Raw genomic sequence first — 22,341 nt, 5'->3', positions numbered from 1 at the left:
TCCACTATGTGAGTGCTCACACTCAGAGAAATGAACACTTCAGATCAGGTTTTCCTATCAAACGAGAGATTTTTTAGCACCAAAATTGTAGATTAAGAATGGTGGTCTTGTATTAAAAATAGATCTAGGAGCTAGAAAGATGGAGTAGAGTTCAATTCTAGGTATCCAGTTGGGTGGGTCCCAAACACCCAAACATTGTTATTCCTCTGTCTCTAGGGCATTTGCACATAGGTGCACATACTTGTACTTCAGGCATATACTCATAATTAAAAAAAAATACCAAGGTTACTTTGATAGAAAATGTTTTCGTTATCCCGTTAGTTGGGAAAAACCCTATTAAAGATTAGAATGTAGAAAGGAAAACTTATTACTACTTATTATTGTATACAGTGTTACTGTTAGGAAATCATAGGTAAGTGATCCGATCTTAAACACTCTAAGATGATCTTCTGTGATTAAATGGCTTCCCTAGTGTATTCTGCATATTGAATTAAAAATATTATACTGATTTTCATTTCCTAAAAAAGTGTTCTCTCTTGAGTTCTCCCTCTCCCTCCCTCCCTCTGTCTCCCCCCCCCTCTCTCTGTGTTCGTGTGTGTGTGTGTGTGTGTGTGTGTGTGCCTGCAGGGATGGGTGTGTGTGTGTGTGTGTGTGTGTGTGTGTGTGCGTGCCTGCAGGGATGGGTCTGGAATGGAGGAGTCCAGGGCCTCATGTCTGAGCTACATTCTTACTGATTTGACATATGTTAAATATTCTGTTTTTCTCGTCTTAATTATTAATTAGTTCTTGAGTGTTTTGCCTACATATATGTCTGTGTACCACACATGTGCCTGGTGTTCTTAGGGTCTAGAAGAAGGCTTTAGAGTCCCTGAACCTTGGGTTACAGAAGTTTGTTAAGCCATTGTGTGGATATTTGGAGTCAAACTTGAGTCCTCTGCAAGGACAGTGAGATCATCAAGGGCTTGTAACTGCCGAGCCATCTCTCCATCCCAATCATTCATTTTTTTATGCATTCTTTATTATTTTTTGTTTGATGTTTATAAGACACGGTCTTGCTATAGCTCTGGTTGGCCTGAAAGTATGTAGACTAGAACCACCTTAAACTTGTAGTAGTCTTCCTCTTGAGTACTGAGGTTAAGAGTTTGTATCACCTTGTCCGTCAGAAAAGTTTTAGTTCTTATATTTGAAGTTACAATACTTTGTGTAATAAGTAATAACTAGTCTTCATTAGACCTTAGAAGACAGCAACCAATGAATGTATTTTCTAATAAAATGGAGTACTATCCTTGCTCCCTGTGTTCCATGAAGGCTCTGGGCTGACTCCGTGACCCCTTACCTAGGTGTAGCTATCAGAAAAGCTCGAGTGTCTGTCACGTACTCAGATGCTGACCCTTCTACAGGTCTTAGGAGCTAAACCCTGTTGCTTGGGAATTGCTTAGGACCAAGTAGAAGACTTGGGATTAAAAAAAGAGGAAGATAAATTAGCTAGGGAATTTATCCTACCCAAACCTGGGGTTTTGTCAATAAAAATATCCAAATACAACAGAATATAAAAGCTCTTGGAGGTGAATACTATGCACAAATATAGTTTTTGAATATAAACCTAGGTATGAGTCAGTAATAAAAAACATTCCTTAAGAATGAATTTATTTGTATGATCAACATAATACAACTATGTTAAGTGTATTCATTTTCTATGTCCACTTTAATTTTATGTGACAAATTTAGAACATTGTAATAATGTCCCTCCACATTATGAGCTTAGAAGGTTCTAATTTATTCAGTAATACTTGGGCATCTCATAGCCACAACATTTTCCTAGAAATTGTGACTTGAGAAAGGCATGAACAAAGAGGACGGGCATGATACCGGAGCTATAGTCTAGTGCATGGTGGATTTGTCGGCATTTAAGAGCCCTTGCTTGCCACTTTTGGAGAGGACCTGAGCTTTACACACAGTCCAATCATCTGCGACTCTCGGCATGGTGGCTCATTCAGGTAATCCTAGCTCTTGGGAAGACGAGGCAGATGAGGCCTTTGAGTCAGAGGTTCTCCTGACTACACACTAAGTTTCAGGGAAGCCTAAGCCACAGAATGAGAAACCAAACCAAGGAAAGAGAAAACCGAGAAAGCCACAATGGGGCTGTAAATAACCCAGTTAAATATATTCGGGGAAAACTTTGAAAAGCATGTAGCGTTTGAATTTGACTTTGAAGTTTAGGACAGTAAAGGATAGCGTATCACCTGGCCTGGTGGTATACTTATAATCCTAGGAGGATCACTGCAATTGATCTGAAGTTGTTTTGGGCTACATTGCAAATTGCTGATTGAGCAGGGCTAAATAGTGAGACCCTTTCTCAGAAAAAAGGGGATTGAGGGAAATGTAGTTAGTAATATGCTGTTTCAGTATTGTTCTATTCAAATGGGATGTTTTCCTGGGACACTGTGAGGGTTATTTTGACTTTGGGCATTTAGCAGATTAGCATCGAGAATCTGTAAGTATTCATTGCTCCTAGCACCTTGGTACTCGGTTTCAGACCTGTTCCCTTGCATATATTGCATACAGTAAGCAAGTGCTCTACCATTGAGCTACATTTCTCAGCCCAGTGTCTGTGATCTTTATAGAGATAGTTTCTGCCATTTTCCCCTATCATTTTGTAATGAAAAAAATGGCAAAAAGGGGGAGAGGGTCTCAGATATTCACCTGCGGTAACTTGTGTAACTAAAACAGTGTCTATTACAGGAGACTCAAGATTTATTTCGATTTCAGTAGGTTTTTAAAAATTGTTAATTTATATGTATGTTTGTGTCTCTGCACTTGTGTGAGCGCCCACAGAGATCAAAAGAGGGTGTTGAATTCCCCTGTTGCAGTTAACAGGTAGTCAGGAATTGCCTGATGAGAGTCCTGGGGTCTGAACTCAGATCCTATTAATGGTCTCTTAACTACTGAGCCACCTTTCTAGGCCCTTTAGTGATTAATTGTTTTCTTGAGATAGGTCTCACTGTGTAACCCTACCTGGCCTGGAACTTACTATGTAGACCAGTTTGATCTTGAACTCACATATTCTCCTGTGGCTGCTTCCTGAGAGCTAGCCTTAAAGGAAATGTACCACCATGCTCGGCCCAAGCTGGCCTTAATTTTATGATCCCCTGTTTCTGCCTGTCTGGTGTTGAGATTAGTGGTGTAAAGCACCCTACCTAGCTTGATTTTAGTATTGTATGTGCACGCATTCTCCATCTTCCACCACACTGTGTGTCAGGGAGGGAGAGAGGGAGGGAGGGAGGGAGGGAGAGAGAGAGAGAGAGAGAGAGAGAGAGAGAGAGAGAGAGAGAGAGAGAATATGAGAATGAATATATGAATGCGGGTTTATCGAGTGTGTAGCACAACTATGTCCAAATGTTTCCTTATTATGAGCCCCCCTCTTCTTCACTGTCTTCTTCTTTCTTTGTCTTCATTACTAATTAACAGCAGCTAGTCATTTCCTTTTAGTATTTGTTAGCTTAGGATTGGCATTTGCCAGCTTCCCCTTCTCTTTGTAATTTCAGAATTGATAGTGGACATCAGCATAAGTACCCATATATACTTTGGCATGCATAATATTAACTAGAGTTTAGTATTTAGTTTGTTCATTTGAGGAAAAATTTCTGTACAGTGAACTGCACAAGTTTCAGTCCTCCTGCCTTCTCCTTTTTATGTGTGTGTTGATAGAATCTGGGACCCTGTAAATATCAGGCTAGTGCTCTACCCCTGAATTACAACCTTAGCCGTCTCCTTCGATGTTAAAACAAAAAGAACAGAACTTTTAAAAATTAAGTCTTAGTGCACTTGAATGTCTTTCTGGGTACTTGAAATCACAGATTTTGTATGGATTCAGGTGTGTTTTTCGGTGACTTGGCACTACCAAAATGGTAGAAGCAGTTTTGTTATTCTTCAGTGATAGCAGAGAAAAGAAGATCCCTGCTAACGTCAGACCTTTAGAAATCCATACAGTTGCTTTAACAAAAACCACTGGGAAGGACGGCAGTTAATAATCATTTCTGAAAATGCTTGCCTTAAACATTCTTATGCTTTGAAAGAACCCTGGGGGACATGTAAGAGTTAACTGTTATTTCCTGCTGGTCCTTCATAAAATTCCCTTGTACTTACTTTACATTTCAACAGTTTTACATAGAACCTACTAGTTTGCTCTATCTAGCGTTGTTGGATTTCAGTTTTATCTTATACAGTATTCCTTGTATAGACAATTCAAACCTAATTTTAAGTACACTTTTTCCCCCCAAGGAGATGAAGCCTTATCTAAATCAGTGCCTGCCACAGTGGATGATGACGACGACGACAATGATCCTGAAAATAGGTATGATTCCATCTGTAAGGAACTTAAGATTATAACACACCCTAGGCATGGGCGCAAACAGCAACAACGCAACAACAACCAGGTTATAAAAACCAGGAGCTCCTGCCTTAGAATGACTCGTGCACAGTCTTCTTGCAAGTCTGAAACAAAGGCCAGAAAATGGGCTAAAGCTCAGAAACCTTAAGAGAAAGTAAATATCAATATTAACACACCTAGCATAGGGTGTGTTATAAACAAAGAACTGTCGATTTATGTTTCCATGTAAACTGTGATAATTTCTTGAGACTTTCAATTTTTTTTTTGAGACAGGGTTTTGTTTTGTTTTGTTTCTAGACAGGATTTTCTCTGTGTAGCCCTGGCTGTCCTGGAACTCACTCTGTAGACCAGGCTGGCCTTGAGCTCAGAAATCCGCCTACTTCTGCCTCCCAAGTGCTGGGATTAAAGGCGTGTGCCACCTCACCCGGCTGAGACTTTTAATTTTTATAGATTAATTTTAATGCAAGTAAATTATAATAAATAAGAACAGACATCTCTCTTTGATTGTTGTTTTGTCATTCAACACGGTAGTACTATTTATGAAGACCTGTGAAGAGTAAATAAAGAGGATTCATATACTTAAGATTAGGAAATTGCTTTCAAACTAAGAATCAGTTGAGAAGTTATCTAGACAGATTCATATTCTAATCTTTATTTCCCAAATAAAATGGACGTAGGTAATATGACATTATTAACTTCACGAAGACTTAAACAGTTGATTGAAATGTAAACAATGAAGCCTATATAGTTTTAATCTAAGGGATGGCTGAGAGAAGGAAAGAAAGACACCCCTGTCATAGCATGTCAACATGGTTTTATATACATTTTAATCATTTCCCATCCTTTAGGATAGTAGTCATAATACTCAGTGAGAAGATAGCATGATATGTATAGTGAATGGACAGCTTCTAGTCTTTTAATAATTGTATGATCTCAGGCTGGTGACTTTAACTTCTTTTGCCATAATTTTAATCTCTAATATTGAAAATTTGATAGTATTTTCTCTTATCCTGGTACCAAAATACGTGATAGCCTGGAGATGATCTTAGCAAAGAACACTAAAATGGCCATCTGTCTTAATAGAAAGCTCTAGTTTTAAGAAACTAAAAATTATATGTGTTTGCTGTCATCATTTTGTGAGAGATGAACCAAGTGCTCTAAGCACATCTGTTCTCTGACCTTATTTGATGTTGTGCTGATACCAACAGGTTTCTGTTAGTAGACAGGATAGGCGAACTAGGGTGAAAGGTCATATTTATTTTGTACTTAATTAGAGCTCATGTGTAAACCCAAAGACTTTTCTTCTGCTTTCCTATTTACTTTTTTTTTTCTCAACAAATGTCTGTCTAAGCTATTTGATGGGATAATATAGTAAGTCCTACATTGGAATGTTCAAAGCATACAATGTTTAGTCAGGGATTTTCGTATACCATCATTGCTAGATAATGGAAGCATTTACAACTTATTTGTCTTTTAGAATGCTTTCGTTTTTCACTTATATAAGCTGCTGTTTCCTATGAATCACAAGTCTTCCAATGTCACTAGGTGTTACTCCTACTTTTTGAACTATGGAAGATGATCTTTTATATTTAGCCAACAACTAAGCATGTTGTCAAGGTACAATTTTGGTATCACTTATCAAAAATTAAGTAACAGTTTTACTTTTAAAATGAGTGGATTCTATATATCTCTCTGTAACTGATATCTATTTTATTGGATAATTTCGTTAATTCAATTTTGTATTTGTGTGGTTTTTTAAATGCAACCCTGGTGGTTATTTTGGAGAGGAATTGAATTTTATTTTGAGCATGTCTTTATACTCATTTTAATGTGCTTTGATAAAACTTATAATTTATAACTTGTTTAATATCCAGCATACCAAAGAAGTATCTTAATATGCATGGTATCTTTCACCGATATCACTGATGCAATACAGATACCTCTTTGAACTATTTTAGTACAGAAAAATTATGTGAGCATATTTAAATATGCACTAATCAACTTCTAGAATTTGTTTGCAGATCATGATTAAATCTTGGCATTTTTTTAAATTTCATATTTTTTGAGTGAGATATATCTTGGTAGAGAGCATATTGTAAATGTAAATTTGTACACAATTGTATCATTGTGTGTAAATTGTGTATAAATTTTATATGCTTTGCTTTTTCGGTAGTATTGTTAAAATGTCCAGTGTTGGTGTTTATGAAGAAGTTAATAGTGTATTGTTCAAATGTTTAACTTTGGATGCAATAAATTTCTGTAAAACATTTTCTTGTTGAAGCATTTAATTTTAGTTATGATGTATCTTTCATAAAAATTCATAAGACTTTGTGAGAATAAAGTTATATGGCCTACTTTGTAAGCTAAAGAAGTTTTCTTCTTCCTGAAATTAAGACAGTCAGTACTTTAGCTCCCTAAAACAATATGCTTATGTTTTTGTGAAGGCTCAACAAACAGTTCCTTTTTTTTTTTTTTTTACTTTTTCTCTTTTAAAGCTGTGTCATTAAGAAAGTCCTATCTTCAACTTGGTGAATGGACAGTCAAGGCTACACAGTAAAACCTTGTCTTGAAAATTAAAACACAAAAAAGTTCCCCACCTTCAGTATTTTATTGTAAATAAATAACTACCTATTAAATCTTTAAAAATACACGCATTACCTTTGTCAGTTAGAAGGGTCCTATTTATAAATTTCTATTTAGGTGACCAAGTATAGTTGTTGAAATAGATAGCTGTCATTTTTCTGATAGAGCTTTTTTTTTTTTAAGAAAAAATTAGTGATCTTATAATTTGAAATTTATACAACTGAGAATTTACCTTGGGTTTTTCATGTTAAGCTTACATATTTTTAAGAGATAGTATAATAATAATAACACCAAATACTATGTTTTTCCTTTTTTTGAGATATGGTTTCAATATCTATCTATCTATATATAGATAGATAGATAGATAGATAGCGCCCAGGCTAAATCTCAAATATATTCCCCTGCCTTTGCTACCTAAGTGCTGGAATTAAAGGAATGTGCTGCCCAGAGCTTGTCAGGGTTTCTTAAGTTGTAATTTATGTCAGTTGTGTGAATGTGCTGTTATGGTAAGGTTTTATTTGCTTTCGGCATAGTTTAGGGTTTGGTGTGTGTGTGTGTGTGTGTGTGTGTGTGTGTGTGTGTGTGTGTGTAAGATTTATTTATTTTGAACACTGCCTTCTGCCTGCATGTGCGCCTGAAGGCCAGAAGAGGGCACCAGATCTCACAGGTAGTTATTAGTCACCATGTGGTGGCTGGTAGTTGAACTCAGCATCTCTGGAAGGGCAGACATTGCTTTTACCTCTAAGTCATCCATCTCTCCAGTCCTCGGATAGTTTTAAATTGTTCCTTGCTTTGACGACACAGCCATGCAATTGAAAAAAATTGGTTTGCGATTCTTAGCCAAAGTCCTCTGGAGCAGAAGTATTTCAGAATTTGAAGTTTTTATAAGATATTGTTTATACTTGTCTATACTGTTTGAATAGCCCAGATCTACTACATATTCAAAGGTTTTCAGAGCATACCAGATTTAGGGGGTTAGGAGTGTTCAGTGTATACATATATTGATTTCTTTATGTTTTCATTATTATATCTAGAGACTTTTTAACCAAACATTTCTCATTATATATATTTTAAAACTTATATTGTCAGTGAGCCTCAGTAATAGAATATTAGTGTACATTCCCCAGCACACACATTCTCAGTTTATTCTTCAAGATGTAGATGGTTTTAGTAATATTGTACTTTTTCTCAGATTTTCTTTGGATGACACTAAATTTTTCCATAAATGCAAATCATGGTGTGGAGACTATTGATAAAAGTTTTACTATACTTACAGAATGAGACCCTTGTTTCATTTGGCCATAAATTTTTGCCCTTAAACCAGGAAATAAACAAATTATTTTGACTTCTGTTTGTATGAAGTGGATATTCTACTAATGAAGATGTTGTACTGTTAATACAGCTTAATTACTTGGGAAGAGACTAATGATTCTTGGATATTGATCATCATATAGTGAAGATATTTAAAGGTTACTCATGTGATTTTAGTAGAGTTAGTGAAATAAGTGTATTATAAGCCCTTAATACGGCTTTCATTTGATGACCGACTCCTATTTATGTCTTTATTTATTCTCTATACAAATTAGGTAAATCCAGAATTTCTTCTGTGGCTTTTTGTGTTTCAATGGTACTTTTTTGGTTGGTAAAAGTATTTTGAATCTTTTAAAAAATTATTTATTATTATATGTAAGCACACTGTAGCTGTCTTCAGAAACACCAGAAGAGGGCATCAGATCCCATTACAGATGGTTGTGAGCCACCATGTGGTTGCTGGGAATTAAACTCAGGACCTGGAAGAGCATCAGTTCCATTAACTGCTGAGCCATCTCTCCAGCCCATTATTTCGAATCTTTATTGCACTTAATCCCAGCACTCGGGAGGCAGAGGCAGGCGGATTTCGGAGTTCGAGGCCAGCCTGGTCTACAAAGTGAGTTCCAGGACAGCCAGGGATACACAGAGAAACCCTGTCTTGAAAAAAACCAAAAAAAAAAAAAAAAACCAAAAAACCAAACCAGACTGCATTTGAAGTAAGAGTTTTGTTTCTCTTTCTGTTGTAGTAAAGGTTTTAAGTATTTAGGGATTTTAAGTTAATTCTTTTCAATGGCTTTGTTGATATGGTTCTGGTAAGTATAGTCAATTAAGTCTAATGGAGGTGTAAAAAGCTATAGGTAGGATTCACTGGCCGATGACTAAACAATCAATGCAGGTGTCACTAACTTTCTTCTTTGTACTAGACAGTTCTTCAAAGAAAGAAATAGTATTGGTACCATTCTTATTGTGTGGGTAGGACTTGCGAATTACACTAAATATACTTTCTTGTTTGGTAATATTAGAACTTTGAGCAAATGAGAAATTTTCTCTGCCAAGAAAAGTCTGTACGTTAGTGTTAGCAAATGTACTCATTTTTCTGACTTGATAGCTTTTGTTTTTAAGTTTGATATTTTAAAATTAATGCTTTTTAATTTAATTCTGTTTTTATTTTTCAGTATAAGAATATTGAATAAAGAATGAATTCTTTAATATGACTAATTGTCCTGTATTGATGTTAATATTATTTTTTCTTAATAAAATTCTTCTAAAAGCTTAGATTTTTAAAAAGATTTATTTACTTATTCATTTATTTATATTATATGAGTGATATATCTGCATGTATATCTGCATGCCAGAAGGGGACATCTGATCCCAGGATAGATGGTTGTGAATCACCACGTGGTTGCTGGGAATTGAACTCAGGACCTCTGGAAGAGCAGACAGTGCTCTTTACCTCTGAGCCATCTCTCCAGCCCCCTAATTTTTGTTAAGTAAAGCCAGGAGATACTCACTTTCTTATTTTCCTTTTCTCTTAATTGTTTTGATTTTTGAAGACTGGTGTATATATGTGTGTATGCGTGTGTATGTTTGTATGTGTGTATAGCCTTGGCTGTCTTGGAACTTGCTCTGTAGGCCAGGTTAGCCTCAAACTCAGAGAGTTCTGCCTGTCTCTGCCTCCTGGGTGCTTGGGTTAAAGGTGTGCACCACCTTGCCTAGCTGAAATATTCATTTTCTAATTTGTGTGCTTTAAGCAGAATGCATCATGTATAAAACATTAACAACCATGGGTTCTTTTGTGGTGTTCTTTTTTTTTTTCTTGTCTTAAACATTTCCTAAGCCCTGGAGCTCACTGTTAGACCAGGCTGTCCTTGAACTCGAAGCTCCACCTGCCTTTGCTGCGTTAGTGCAGGGATAAAAGGCATGTGCCACCCACTGTCTTGGGCCCTAACTATGATTTCATATAGCTAGTCCTGATTTTTTTAAAAGAAAATTTTGATATTAATTTTTCTGGTACAGGGCTGCTTGTCATTGAATACAGACTTAATAGGACACATGATTGAAGAGTGATTAGAGCAGTTGTTTAGCTTTTGATTATTTATTGGTTTGTTATGAGTTTTGGTCATTTTTTTGGTGACAGATCTTCATGCTTTAGTTACCTTTTTGTATAAAACTCATATCAAGGAATTTTGATCCTGGTTTAAAATAGTATACTAATATAAAAGTTTAAAAATTTGTGTAACTTAAGAAGAAATTGTTTTTTTAAATATGTAACCTTTAGCTGGTCATGGTGGCGCACGCCTTTTATCCCAGCACTCGGGAGGCAGAGGCAGGCAGATTTCTGAGTTCGAGGCCAGCCTGGTCTACAAAGTGAGTTCCAGAACAGCCAGGGCTACACAGAGAAACCCTGTCTCGAAAAACCAAAAAAAAAAAAAAAAAAAAAAAATTTAACCTTTGAGGAACATGACATCGATTCAAACAATGCTTTACACTCTTCTGGAAGAATTTGTGTTTACCATTGTTTCCTCAGTGAAAATAGTAAATATTCCATAGTTTTTTGCTTCTGAGTTGCTTTACAAATAAACTTGGAAGGTATAATGTCATATTTTTGTGTGACATATACTTAGAAACTGTGTTGTCTAAATAACATTCATTTAAGCCAGTGATCTTATTTTGTTAACTGTATATTCTAATGTGATATGTTATGCAGGCACCAACAATTCTTAATAAATTTTGTGGCTATTATGTACAGATAAACAATTCATTGGCCTTATAAAATGTAATTTTAATTTGACAGTTTTCTTAAACCTGTTTTTAGAGACTTAGTCAAATAGTAGTTACAAGATACATTATTTGATAGCTGGTCATTCTCATTTTAGAGATACATAGTGTAGATGCTCAAAGCTCTTCTTTTTAAGAAAAAAATTTAAAAGTCAAAACTTGGAATCTTTTATTTATAAAGACATAAACATTGAATATCCCTGAAATGAATGTATGTATGTGTACACACAAACACACATACACACACACACACACACACACCTTCCTTTTAGAATGACATTGATGTGTCTGTCTAGGGTAGCATTAGCAAAGAAGTAGTTAATGATTAATTAGAGAGACTAGCATTAGCACACTGAAACTGAATGAGATATAGGATCTTAAGTTCTCCTGGCTTTGTCACACTATCTTTGTTTATTTGGTTTTGTCATTTGTTGTCTCTACTTGACTTCTGGCTCTAACATTCTGTGTCACCTTTGTTATGGCTTTCTCTAAAGCTCTATGTTGTAGGAAATCTTTACTTACTTAAAAAAAATGTATTGTTTACAACTATTGATTTGCATACAGCTAAAGGAAGTTTCCTTTCCTTTCCTGTTTGAGCATTTTAATAAGGCATTCATTACTCATTTCATTTCTAGGTAGGATCATAATTTCTAACAGGTTTTTTTTTACTTTTTTGTTTTTCTGATTGCTTGTTTGTTATTACGTCATTTCCTCCTAATTTTGCTTTCTTCAGTAGAGGCATTATCTTAGCGTTCACTGTGTTATCTAGGAGAATTAGTTTGTATGGACTTTGGGGTCCTATTCTCTCATTCATCAGCCTGATTGTTTGTGGGGTTTTACTCTCCCTCCCATATTGTTTTGCTTTCTCCCCTTTCCCTTCCCTCCCTTTCAGGAAATAAGAGGCTCTGCCCAGGTTTCCCTCCACAAGAGTGGCATGGCCTGTGCCTTTAATGCTTCTGATAAGAGTCCTGACTGCTTTGGATGCTCTACCTTTCCCAAGATATAATTTTGATCATTGAGATTCCAGGGGCAGTACCTTGTTGCCTGAATGAGTTTCCCAGAAACATCCTGGAAAGCCTCAAGAAAGGAAATTTCAGACCAAACAGAATCAACTAGCGATCATGACTATACATCCATCACATGCATACCAGCATGGGTTCAGCCGAGGCCTCCAAAATGATGCTTTGCCAGCCTCAGCTGGTTCTCAAGTGATGATGTCTTTGAAGTCTCTGTGGCCCGTGACTCCAGAGTTAAGGTAGTGGAGTTTCCCTTTAAAGCATCTCACAGCGGGCTTTGTAGGTGGGACACATCTCACCTTGGCATGCTTGCTGACTACTCAGTTTGAAGGTTGGCCGCAGACAGACCTTAGGTCCTTTAAATTCACTTTGTAGACCAGGCTGGCCTTAAACTCAGAAATCTGCCTGCCTCTGCCTCCCAAGTGCTGGGAATAAAGGCGTGCACCACCACGCCCAGCTTTTCCTTTTTTTTTTTTTAATTAGGTTCTGTTATAGGTTAGGATTATAGCTGTCATTTATTATTGAGTTTTGCTTTTGAAATTTACTTTTAATTATGTCTATATCTTTATATGGGTATGTGCATATGAGTGCAGGTGCCCACATAGGCCAGGGATGTTGGTTGCCCCTGGTGCTAGAGTTCCAGATAGTTGTGAGCTGCCTGATGTTGGTGCTTGGGATTAAATCTTAGGGACAAACAGTACCCATGCCTAATCGCTGTCTCACTTCTCCAGGTCTCATCAGTTGTAATTTATGGGAAATGAATCGGCTTTATTAGTAACCTTGGCTATAAGTAAGATTTTCCTTTGGTAAAAGAACAAGTCTCCACTGGTCTAGATTAAACTAGTTATGGAGAAAAACAACCATTCTCTGAAATTTGTGGTTTGCTTGCTTCTAAAGTGACTATAGTTATTTCCCATATTTCATATACCATTACTGAAGGTTGTTGGCAAGTTGTCATTTTAATGTGTGGATTTTATTTGATTTTCTGGTATTTATCGTACAATTTATTATGTAATATTGTACCATTATTTATATTAATATTCATTAGACAATGAGAGTTAATCAGGTAGATTTATATATTCTGACTTCCCAGTTAGACATATTCTTAAGAATCTAGAATTTGAAAGAAGAAAAATTATGTGGTTGCTTACAATTATCAATGAGGTCTTTATAGTTAGGATTGAACTTTTTAAAAGAGTTTTGAATTTGTAGTCACAAACTGTAGTTAGATGACTGTGTTGACATTTATAGCAAGTAGATTCAGAATGTAGTTCGGTTGTCTCTGTAATGCCTTATACAAATGATGGTATAAATCTTGTAGCTTCTAGTGAAATACAGTTTTCTATCTAATGTAAAACTCAGCACTTCATGTACAGACTTTATACATATAGACTCATTTATCTAGAATGCATTGCCTAGTATAACTTAAGAAAGATTTTCCTGGTTCATGAGAAGTACTGTTATAGTATGTAACTTTTCCATATATATCCTTTCATTCAGTTTTAAAAGACTTCCCTTTACTCTGTAATCTCTGTCTTAAGGAGTAAAATGTATCAGATAGTTTTTATTTTATAAACTGATCAGAGTAAATATTTGTTACCTTTTTTGTCAAAATAAGATAATGCAACCTTTAATTAGTCTACTGTTCATAAAATGCTTACTATATGCAATATAAGCCAACACCACTCATCTACATGTGTAACAGCAAAGTTTGCCTTCTCAACTTTAGTGATGAGTATCTATACTCAATTAAAATATAAATCAGAACAGAAACTACCAGAAAAGCAAAGTCAAGTTCATCTACGTCATTTCTTGTGACATCTTAGGAGAAAGTACAAAATGACATATAATAAGCATTTATGGAAGTGATTCTCTATTTTGCTTCAGCCTAGGTGTGTTTGCTCTGCATTTTGATTGTAAATTTTTTGTCTGTTAAAACAGGTTTTACTATTTATCTATATATTACTACTTCTTACCATGGAGTGAATTCTTGATTGAAATGAAGAAAAGGAGAGAAGGGTTTCTCTTTCTTTCTTTCTTTCTTTCTTTCTTTCTTTCTTTCTTTCTATCTATCTATCTATCTATCTATCTATCTATCTATCTATCGCATATGAGTACACTGTTGTTGTCTTTAGACACACAAGAAGAGGGCATCAAATCTCATTACAGATGGTTGTGAGCCACCATGTGGTTGCTGGGGATTGAACTCAGGACCTCTGGAAGACCAGTCAATGCTCTTATCTGCGAACTCCTCTCTCTTGCCTCGAAAGAAAGGTTTCAAACTGAGAAATAACAAAGGTGTCCAGGCCTTGTAGCATATACCTTTAATTCCAGCATTCAGGAGGCCGAGGCAGACCTTTGTGAATTTAAAGCCAGCCATGGTTATATAGTGGTACCCTGTCTCAAAAACCTACAACAACAGCAACATAAAAACCAACCAACCAAACAACAACAGAACAAACAACAGGGAGAAAAAGCCAACAAAGGTTCCATAGGCCCACCAATATCAACTTCTGGATTGGTCAGTCTTGACTGCCAAGTAGATGCCTATCTCACAGATGTTAAATCCTGACAAGCTTTTAGGATCTTGCCACTTTCTTTGTGAGCTTTTTTTTTTATCAGAGTTTTATTTTATTAGTTACCATGATTTATAAATTCATGGCAAAAGGACACTCAGACAGGTCTGTGATCCTGCCTTTTACAAAAACATCATTATTGCTTTCATTTTACATTTTGAGAAAATTTGCTTTAGTCCAAACTTAGAAATTTCCTAGGAGTATATTTTTAGGATAATACTAGAAGGTGTATTTTCTCCTTAAGCATTTTTTATTAGCAAATTAATCGAGAAGCATTTTGAGAAATTGTGTGAGCAAAGCTATTGTGCTATATTTTTTCTGAAACTTGCAATTCATTTATGATCATTTGTGTTCATTGCCCATGTGATAAGGAGCCGTCCTATCCTTTCTGTGCCCCAGGTTGACTATTGTTACTAATGCTTGATGCTTGCTTTAGTCCTTCCTATTATGGTGTAATTGAGATTAAGGTCCAAACATATTCTGTAGTTGGAGATGCTGTTTTCTATTAGAGAATGGTATGTTACACATTGATTTTTTTTTTCTGAGAATTTGTTCTCCTGTTGAATAAAACCTCTCCTTTGGCATTTTATCTTGGAATGCCATTAGTCTGGATAAATGAATTTACTGTTGTTAGCCTTTCTCCCCATGGTAGTTCCTAGAGGATGGTAGCATCAACTTTCAGTTGGTCAAAATAATAAAATATATCCCTGAAAGTTTTCAGTATATTGAAGATTTGTATAGAATTGAAATGAGTACAGGGAACATTTTTGTTCATTGGTTGCTTATGTTAAAACATGGTTCCTGCCAGTCTATTACTTGTGAATAAAATCTATTGATAACATTTATTCCTATTTTGATATAGAGATTTTGTCTTTAATTCAGTGTACTTCAGCCCCCCAAATATAGCTTTATATTGTTTTTCCCCTCTACAGAATTGCCAAGAAGATGCTTTTAGAAGAAATTAAAGCCAATCTTTCCTCTGATGAGGATGGGTCGTCAGATGATGAACCTGATGGAGGAGGGAAAAAAAGAATTGGGAAACAGAGTGAAGAATCTCCAGCAGATGATGGTGAACTCCGCAGAGAGCAGTTAGGTATGTTCTTTAGAGTTTAATTTATTAGCCATTCAGTCTTTGAAGAATGTGTGACTAGGGAATTTCAGGAAATGCCATTTGAGGTTTAAAAAAAAAGTTCCAAACTTTATTATCCCAACTCATTTGATTATGTTATGGTAATTGCGTACGTTACTGTAGTTGTTTCAGTTCCTACCAATAAACTGTAAGGAAGACCTTTCATGCTTCAGATGATCCGCACTGGTGATACCTAGCCCATATTCAGTAACCAAGGCTAAGAAATGATTACCTGTTTTTAGCAGCGATACTAAGGTGCACAGCTTGGAAATACCAAGAAGCTTTTCTTTAGATTATGCCAATCGTAAATCCGCAGAATAGTTTTCAAAATCATTTCAATGAAAGTCGTTTGAAAGAGTGCCTCTTAAATGTATTTTCTTTATTTAAAAGCCGTGAATCAAGTCAACTCTGAATCCGACTCTGATTCTGAAGAATCTAAGAAGCCAAGATACAGACATAGGCTTTTGAGGCATAAACTGACTTTGAGTGATGGAGAATCTGGAGAAGAAAAACCTACTAAGCCTAAAGAGCATAAAGAAGCCAAAGGAAGAAATAGAAGGAAGGGTAAGACATTTTAATTGTGAACGTCAAAAACATACTGGTTTTTGTCAATGAGTTTTCATATTGAAATTTGAGTATATGTGCTGAGACACTTAATCATTGCTCCTAAGAGAATATCGGTACATCGGTGATTTCCTACTGAACGATGATGAATTTATATATAAAACATCTCAAATTATGTTTTCCTTGTATTGGAAATCTGAGTCCTTTGTTTTATTTCTGTCTGTTTTTAAGACAGAGTCTTATACTATAGCCGGTCTGACATCAAATTGATGACCCTCTGTGTACTGAGATTATGGTTTATGCCACTCTGCCCTGTATGGGTGAATCTTTCACATTCCAAGTGGTTACCTGTGTCTAGGGCCATATTAAGTATTGTGAATATAGAAATAATCGATAAGATAGTTTTCTCTTTGGACTAACATGGGGAGTAGTGAAATCCATGAAACTGGAGCACACTGTTTTGAATGAAATAAGCCAGACAGAGAAATATTGCATATTCTCATGTAGAAGCTAAGGTTTTGATTTCATAAAGTAGACTAGTGGTCATTAGAGGTTAAGAAAGGGGAGAGGAACAAGCAAAGGAAAGCTGAAGGAGGTTTTTTTATTCGACAGCACTGCAGTCTGCATAGTTGATAAGGATCTAGAAGAGGGCAGGATGGAGTTTCCCAGCACAAAGAAGTGATCAATGTTTATGAACACTGAGTTAGGAATTGCTTTGTTTTGATCGTTCAGCATCATGTTGGATTCTGTGTCCTTTCCATGTGTATGCATCGTTATTCGGACACTGCTTTAGTTTACTTTCAGGCTATGGAATATGATCCAAGTCATCTTACTTTGCTTGTCCTATGTGCCCTGCTGCAAAGATTGGCCTTCTGGAATTATTCTGTTTCAATTCTGATAGCCTTGATGCTGAAGTGAAAGAGGAATAGCATTAGAGGTGCCCTCCACACTCAGTCACAATATCTGATCTCATGTGTGCTCCCCGTGCATGACTAGAAAACTATAACATTTATGCCATCAATAATTTCTGTAGCTTTGGAAATTAGCCTGTCTTCCACTCAAAACCAGGAGTGTCTTAATGGTTTCTATTGCTATGATAAACCGTATGATCAAAAACAAGTTGGGAAAGAAAGGGTATATTTCATTGAACAACTCTCAGGTCACTTCCATCGCTGAGGGAAGATGTGCAGTAACCTGGAGATTGGGGCTCAAGGAGAGGCCATAGAGAAATGTTTACTGGCGTACTTATTCCTCATGGGTTGCTCAATCTGCTTACTTCTGTAACTCAGATTCGCCTGCCCAAGGGTAACACCTTCTGCTATGGGCTGATCTCCTCTCCCCAGTGTATCCTTAATCAAGGAAATGTTTTACCCACAGGCCAATCCAGTGGGGATATTTTCTCAGTTGAAGTTCTCTCTTCCCAAGTGACTCAAACTTATGTCAAGTTGACCAACCAACCAAACAAAAAGCTAATCCAGACAAGAAGACAGGAAGAAAGTGACCCATGACACTCACCTGCTATTCTGTCTTCTGTCTTCCTCCCCTTAGAGAGGCGTCATTATTTAGGTCTTGATTTCAACCTCCAATCTACCTGTTATAGCTTTCCCTTTAGAGTTCTTAGGTCCCTGCAGATGGTTTGTAATTATCCTCATTGGCAGAGAGTTTATAATCATCTTATTTATCTCCAACAGTCTGCTTTATTTGTTTTAATAGCCACACCTATTCTTTTTATTAATTTACCTTTGGTTATCACTTACATATTTTATGTATGGCTAATTCTCATTTTTTAAATTCATATACTACTAAATACTTGGATTTTAGCTTAGAAGTAGTTTTATGATTATGTCTGGAAGGAATTTATAAATACAGATTTAGTATACCTTATCTGCTATGGTTACTACTAGAAATGCTTTGGTTTTGGGTGTGTGTATGTGTGTGTGCCGCGCACATGCATGCGTGCACATGCCTTCTGTATTTGTGAAAGACTGGTATATACATACTGAGATATATTGGGAAAGGGACCATGTCAACACACAGCCTTGATTTATGTGTCATCTGCACCTCATGTGCATAGCTTAAAGCTTGTTTTCACTCGTGGAACCTCTTGATAGTCATAGGCTTCCGATTTTGGAGCATTTTAGATCTTTTGATCAGACACACACACACACACACACACACACACACACACACACACACACACACACAGTTTCCCTGTTGAACTCAAGAGATCTGCCTGCCTTTGCCTCCTTTGTGCTGGGATTAAAGGTTTGTGCCACTGTGCTGTGTTTGAATGGTGCTTATTATCTTTTTAATAAGCATTCATACACAGACACACACACACACACACACACACACACACACACTCACTCACACTCCTGGTGGTCTATATAATTCTCTAATGTTTAAATATGAAATTACTAAGTGGAGTTTATTTCTTTTGAGAAGTATTTCCTAATTTATTTATTTTGTCTAAATTTAAGTGAGCAGTGAGGATTCAGAAGACACCGACTTTCAGGAGTCAGGAGTTAGCGAAGAAGTCAGTGAATCTGAGGATGAACAGCGGCCTAGAACACGGTTAGTATTACACAGTTTTGTTTTGTTTTATTTCCAATGTTGGAAACTGGGCCATTGAGAGAAGGCCCAGTAAGTCAAGCTGCCCACTGCTGAGACTGATGATCAGAGCTTATTCCCTAAGACTCACATGGTGAAAGGAGACAACCATTTCCTGCTGGTTTTTCCTCTTCTCTCTGCATATTTGCTGTGGCCCTGCCTTCTGTATAATGTTAGGAATTAACATGAGTTGACTCTATGTTCAAATTCTTTGAAAAATAACTATGATTGCAAATAAAGTTAAGAAGTACAATATATAATATGTTGATTTGAAATTAATTTATAAAAGAGGAAGAGGTGCCAATGAGAAAGTTCACTGGGTAAAGATATTTGCTGATTAGCCTGATCCTTCGGACTGCTTGGATGGAAAGAGAGAATTGATTCCTGCATGTAGACACGTGTACACACACATACACACACATACACACATGCACACACTCACTCTCACACATACATACACACACACACAGGTACAATAAAGAATAAGTCAGGAGAAGAAGGATCGGGATGAATTTTTTCAGATAAAATGATATGCTTGAATAAAATGGCTCTGAAATGAAATCCATTACATTGTATAAATGAAAATATATTAATAAACACCGATAAAACAAGTAATTATACTTATTGTATAGAACCCAGGGCCTTCTGTGTTATTCACAAAGACTCTACCCTTTGAGATATAGGCCCAGGCCATTGTCACCCTCCCCCTACCCCTTTCTGTTTTATATGGTTTGGCCTACTGGCCCTGAACTTACTATGGTGTCATGAGGACCTTGAACTTCGTTACTCTTATTCTTACTTTTTGGGTATTGAGATGACCCAGTGTATGCTGTGGCAGGCACAGGGCTCTGTGCCTCGTAGTTATACATAAACTGTAGTTTTAACCCCTCATTACTTTTTTAATTGCTTGATTTGTAGTGCTGGGAATGAAACCCCAAGGTCTTCTGCGTGCTCTGCCTGTGTCATCTGTATTGAGCAGTACCCCGATGGTCAGGGTTATTAACACTACTAAGTTATACATGTAGAAAATGTTAAGATGGGAAGTGTTGTCCATATCTATGTTTTCTACTCAGCGCCATAACGTGCACAGCATACACTTGATCCTAGCATGTACTATTTCCAAAGTAGTATGTGACTCACTCGGGGAAGCATTTTGTTTTACATTTACACTTTTCTTCAGGTCTGCAAAGAAAGCAGAATTGGAAGAAAATCAGCGGAGTTATAAACAGAAGAAGAAAAGACGGCGCATTAAGGTTCAAGAGGATTCCTCCAGTGAAAATAAGGCAGGAATGTCGTTTATTGTTTGCTTCTATTATAATTCACACATTATCTCTTTGAATTTCATTCAGGAATTATATTTGATTTGATTTTATTTAACTTTAAAACTTGTGGAAAGTGTCTTGTTTGTTTGTTTGTTTGTTTGTTTCTTGATTTTTTTTTTTTTTTTTAGTCCCACAGTCCTTAATGGCTTATTTTCTTTTTAATTGTTTTGATGATGAAATCACCATTCAAATGTTTGTTTTTGGTATGCATACAAGTTGTGATTGTTGGGCCATACAAATAATTACATGTTAAAGGATTTTCCTCTACGTTTTCTATATTGGTTACATCAATTAGCATTCTTAAAAGCAGTGTACCACCTCACATTTACTTTTATACATTTTTTTTTACTTGATAACAGCAGGTATAATGAATATAAAATGATATCATATTGCAGTCTTGAATTTTATTTTTCAGTGACCCGCAGTTATTTTCATGTTTTTGTTATTTATTTGTGTAGGTTTCAAAAATAAATACCCTTTTGACTCCTTTGCCCTGATTGTTTTCCTTTGTCAAGGTTTATTGAGTTTTCGGATATGGCTTTGTTTCTAGATATAATTAATAACGCTTTTCTCCCTCCTCTTGGCCCATTCCATAAGCAGCAGGAAGTTCATGCAGCACGTTTGTACTCTTTGCTTCTGTGCTTACATTTCACAGAGCCATTCTGAGGAGGACAAGAAGGAAGGTGATGAGGAGGACGAGGAGGACGAGGACGAAGACGAGGAAGATGAAAATGATGATTCCAAGTCACCTGGAAAAGGCAGAAAGAAAATTCGGAAGATTCTTAAAGATGATAAACTAAGAACAGAAACACAGAATGCCCTTAAAGAAGAGGAAGAAAGGCGAAAACGTATTGCAGAGAGGGAACGTGAAAGGGAGAAATTGAGAGAGGTAAACCAACCTTTCAGTTGCTATATAACTTCCATAGACATGTGTCATAGATGCATACAGATTTTCAAGAGTTGAATGCCTTAATAAACTACAGATTTCTAGGTAAAATTCTTTTACACCATTGCTAGTATGCTTTGCTTCTTAGTCCATGTATAATTAGGTACTTGGAAACACTTGAGACTCTTGTATGATCACCAGAATTATTGGAGTATAGTTAGGAAAGTAATTCCTTTTTAAATTTTCCTTTTAATATTTAAAATTGTATGTGTGGTTGTGAATATGTGCCGTGGTGCCCATATATGTATCAGAGGGCACTTTGGGATTAGTTATCTCCTTTTGCCTTTATGTGGGTCAGTTGTTAGGCTTGGATAGAGAGTACCTTTTTCTGCTGAGCTATCTGATTATCACTGAAATTCATTTTTATATCTACTAAATATTTCTATTTTTAAAAACATTTCTGTTTTAATTACACACACATTTTTTTGTGTGTGAGTGAGGACGCGTGTGCGTGTGTGTGTCTGCGTTCCTGTGTGTGTGTGTGTCTTTCTGTCTGGCTGTCTATTTGTCTACATGTGGGTTTGTTTCATATGTGTTGGTGGTTGCCAATTAAGGCCTAATGATGCTGTCAGATGTGCTGGAAGGCTAATGCTTGGAGTTAATGGCAGACAAGGGTGCTAGGGACTCAGTGGTTTTCTTCTTAAAGAGCAGTGTGTGTTATTAACTTCTGAGTCATCCCTCTACTATCCTTGCTTCATGTATACTCACAGTGCTAGATTTAAGTAATGTATTTACTTAGTTTTAGATTATTTTGGGATACTTCCTAGTAATGGTATCAGTAGTTAAGATTATACCATTAGAGAGATAAGGACCTTTTAACCATTAGTACAACATGATATTATACATTATTCCTTCAAGTAATAGGATTATGGGGAAGTTTTTTTTAGTTGTCTTGCTTTGCATTTTCATGATTCTCACTGTTCTGTGTTATGATTGTACATCTCTTGGGATAGATACTCTTGTTCCCTTTCTACAGGTCTATGTGAGTGCCCTTCTCTGGTGAGCTCCTTCCTTTTTAACACTCAAAGACAAGTTAATGGAAACACAAAATCAAACCAGATATAGGAATACTTTTAAAATCTGTTAAAGCCATTGTGTGCTGTAGCACACATCTTT

The 22,341-nt window shown here is 36.3% G+C and overlaps 1 protein-coding gene across 1 annotated transcript in view; it reads left to right on the top strand.

Annotated features, from left to right (window-relative positions):
* The window catches only part of Atrx (ATRX, chromatin remodeler), a 131,758-nt gene that overhangs the window by 57,168 nt on the left and 52,249 nt on the right, over nt 1–22,341 (top strand). Inside the window, exons 10-15 of the mRNA NM_009530.2 lie at nt 4,282–4,354; nt 15,587–15,747; nt 16,174–16,347; nt 18,828–18,921; nt 20,138–20,240; nt 20,935–21,168. Of these exons, the coding sequence (NP_033556.2) occupies nt 4,282–4,354; nt 15,587–15,747; nt 16,174–16,347; nt 18,828–18,921; nt 20,138–20,240; nt 20,935–21,168 (839 nt within the window). The remainder of the gene's footprint in view (nt 1–4,281; nt 4,355–15,586; nt 15,748–16,173; nt 16,348–18,827; nt 18,922–20,137; nt 20,241–20,934; nt 21,169–22,341) is intronic.

This window comes from Mus musculus, chromosome X (genome assembly GCF_000001635.26).
Source record: "Mus musculus strain C57BL/6J chromosome X, GRCm38.p6 C57BL/6J".
NCBI classification, from domain to species: domain Eukaryota; kingdom Metazoa; phylum Chordata; class Mammalia; order Rodentia; family Muridae; genus Mus; species Mus musculus.
This window is presented reverse-complemented; position numbering and strand designations above follow the sequence as displayed.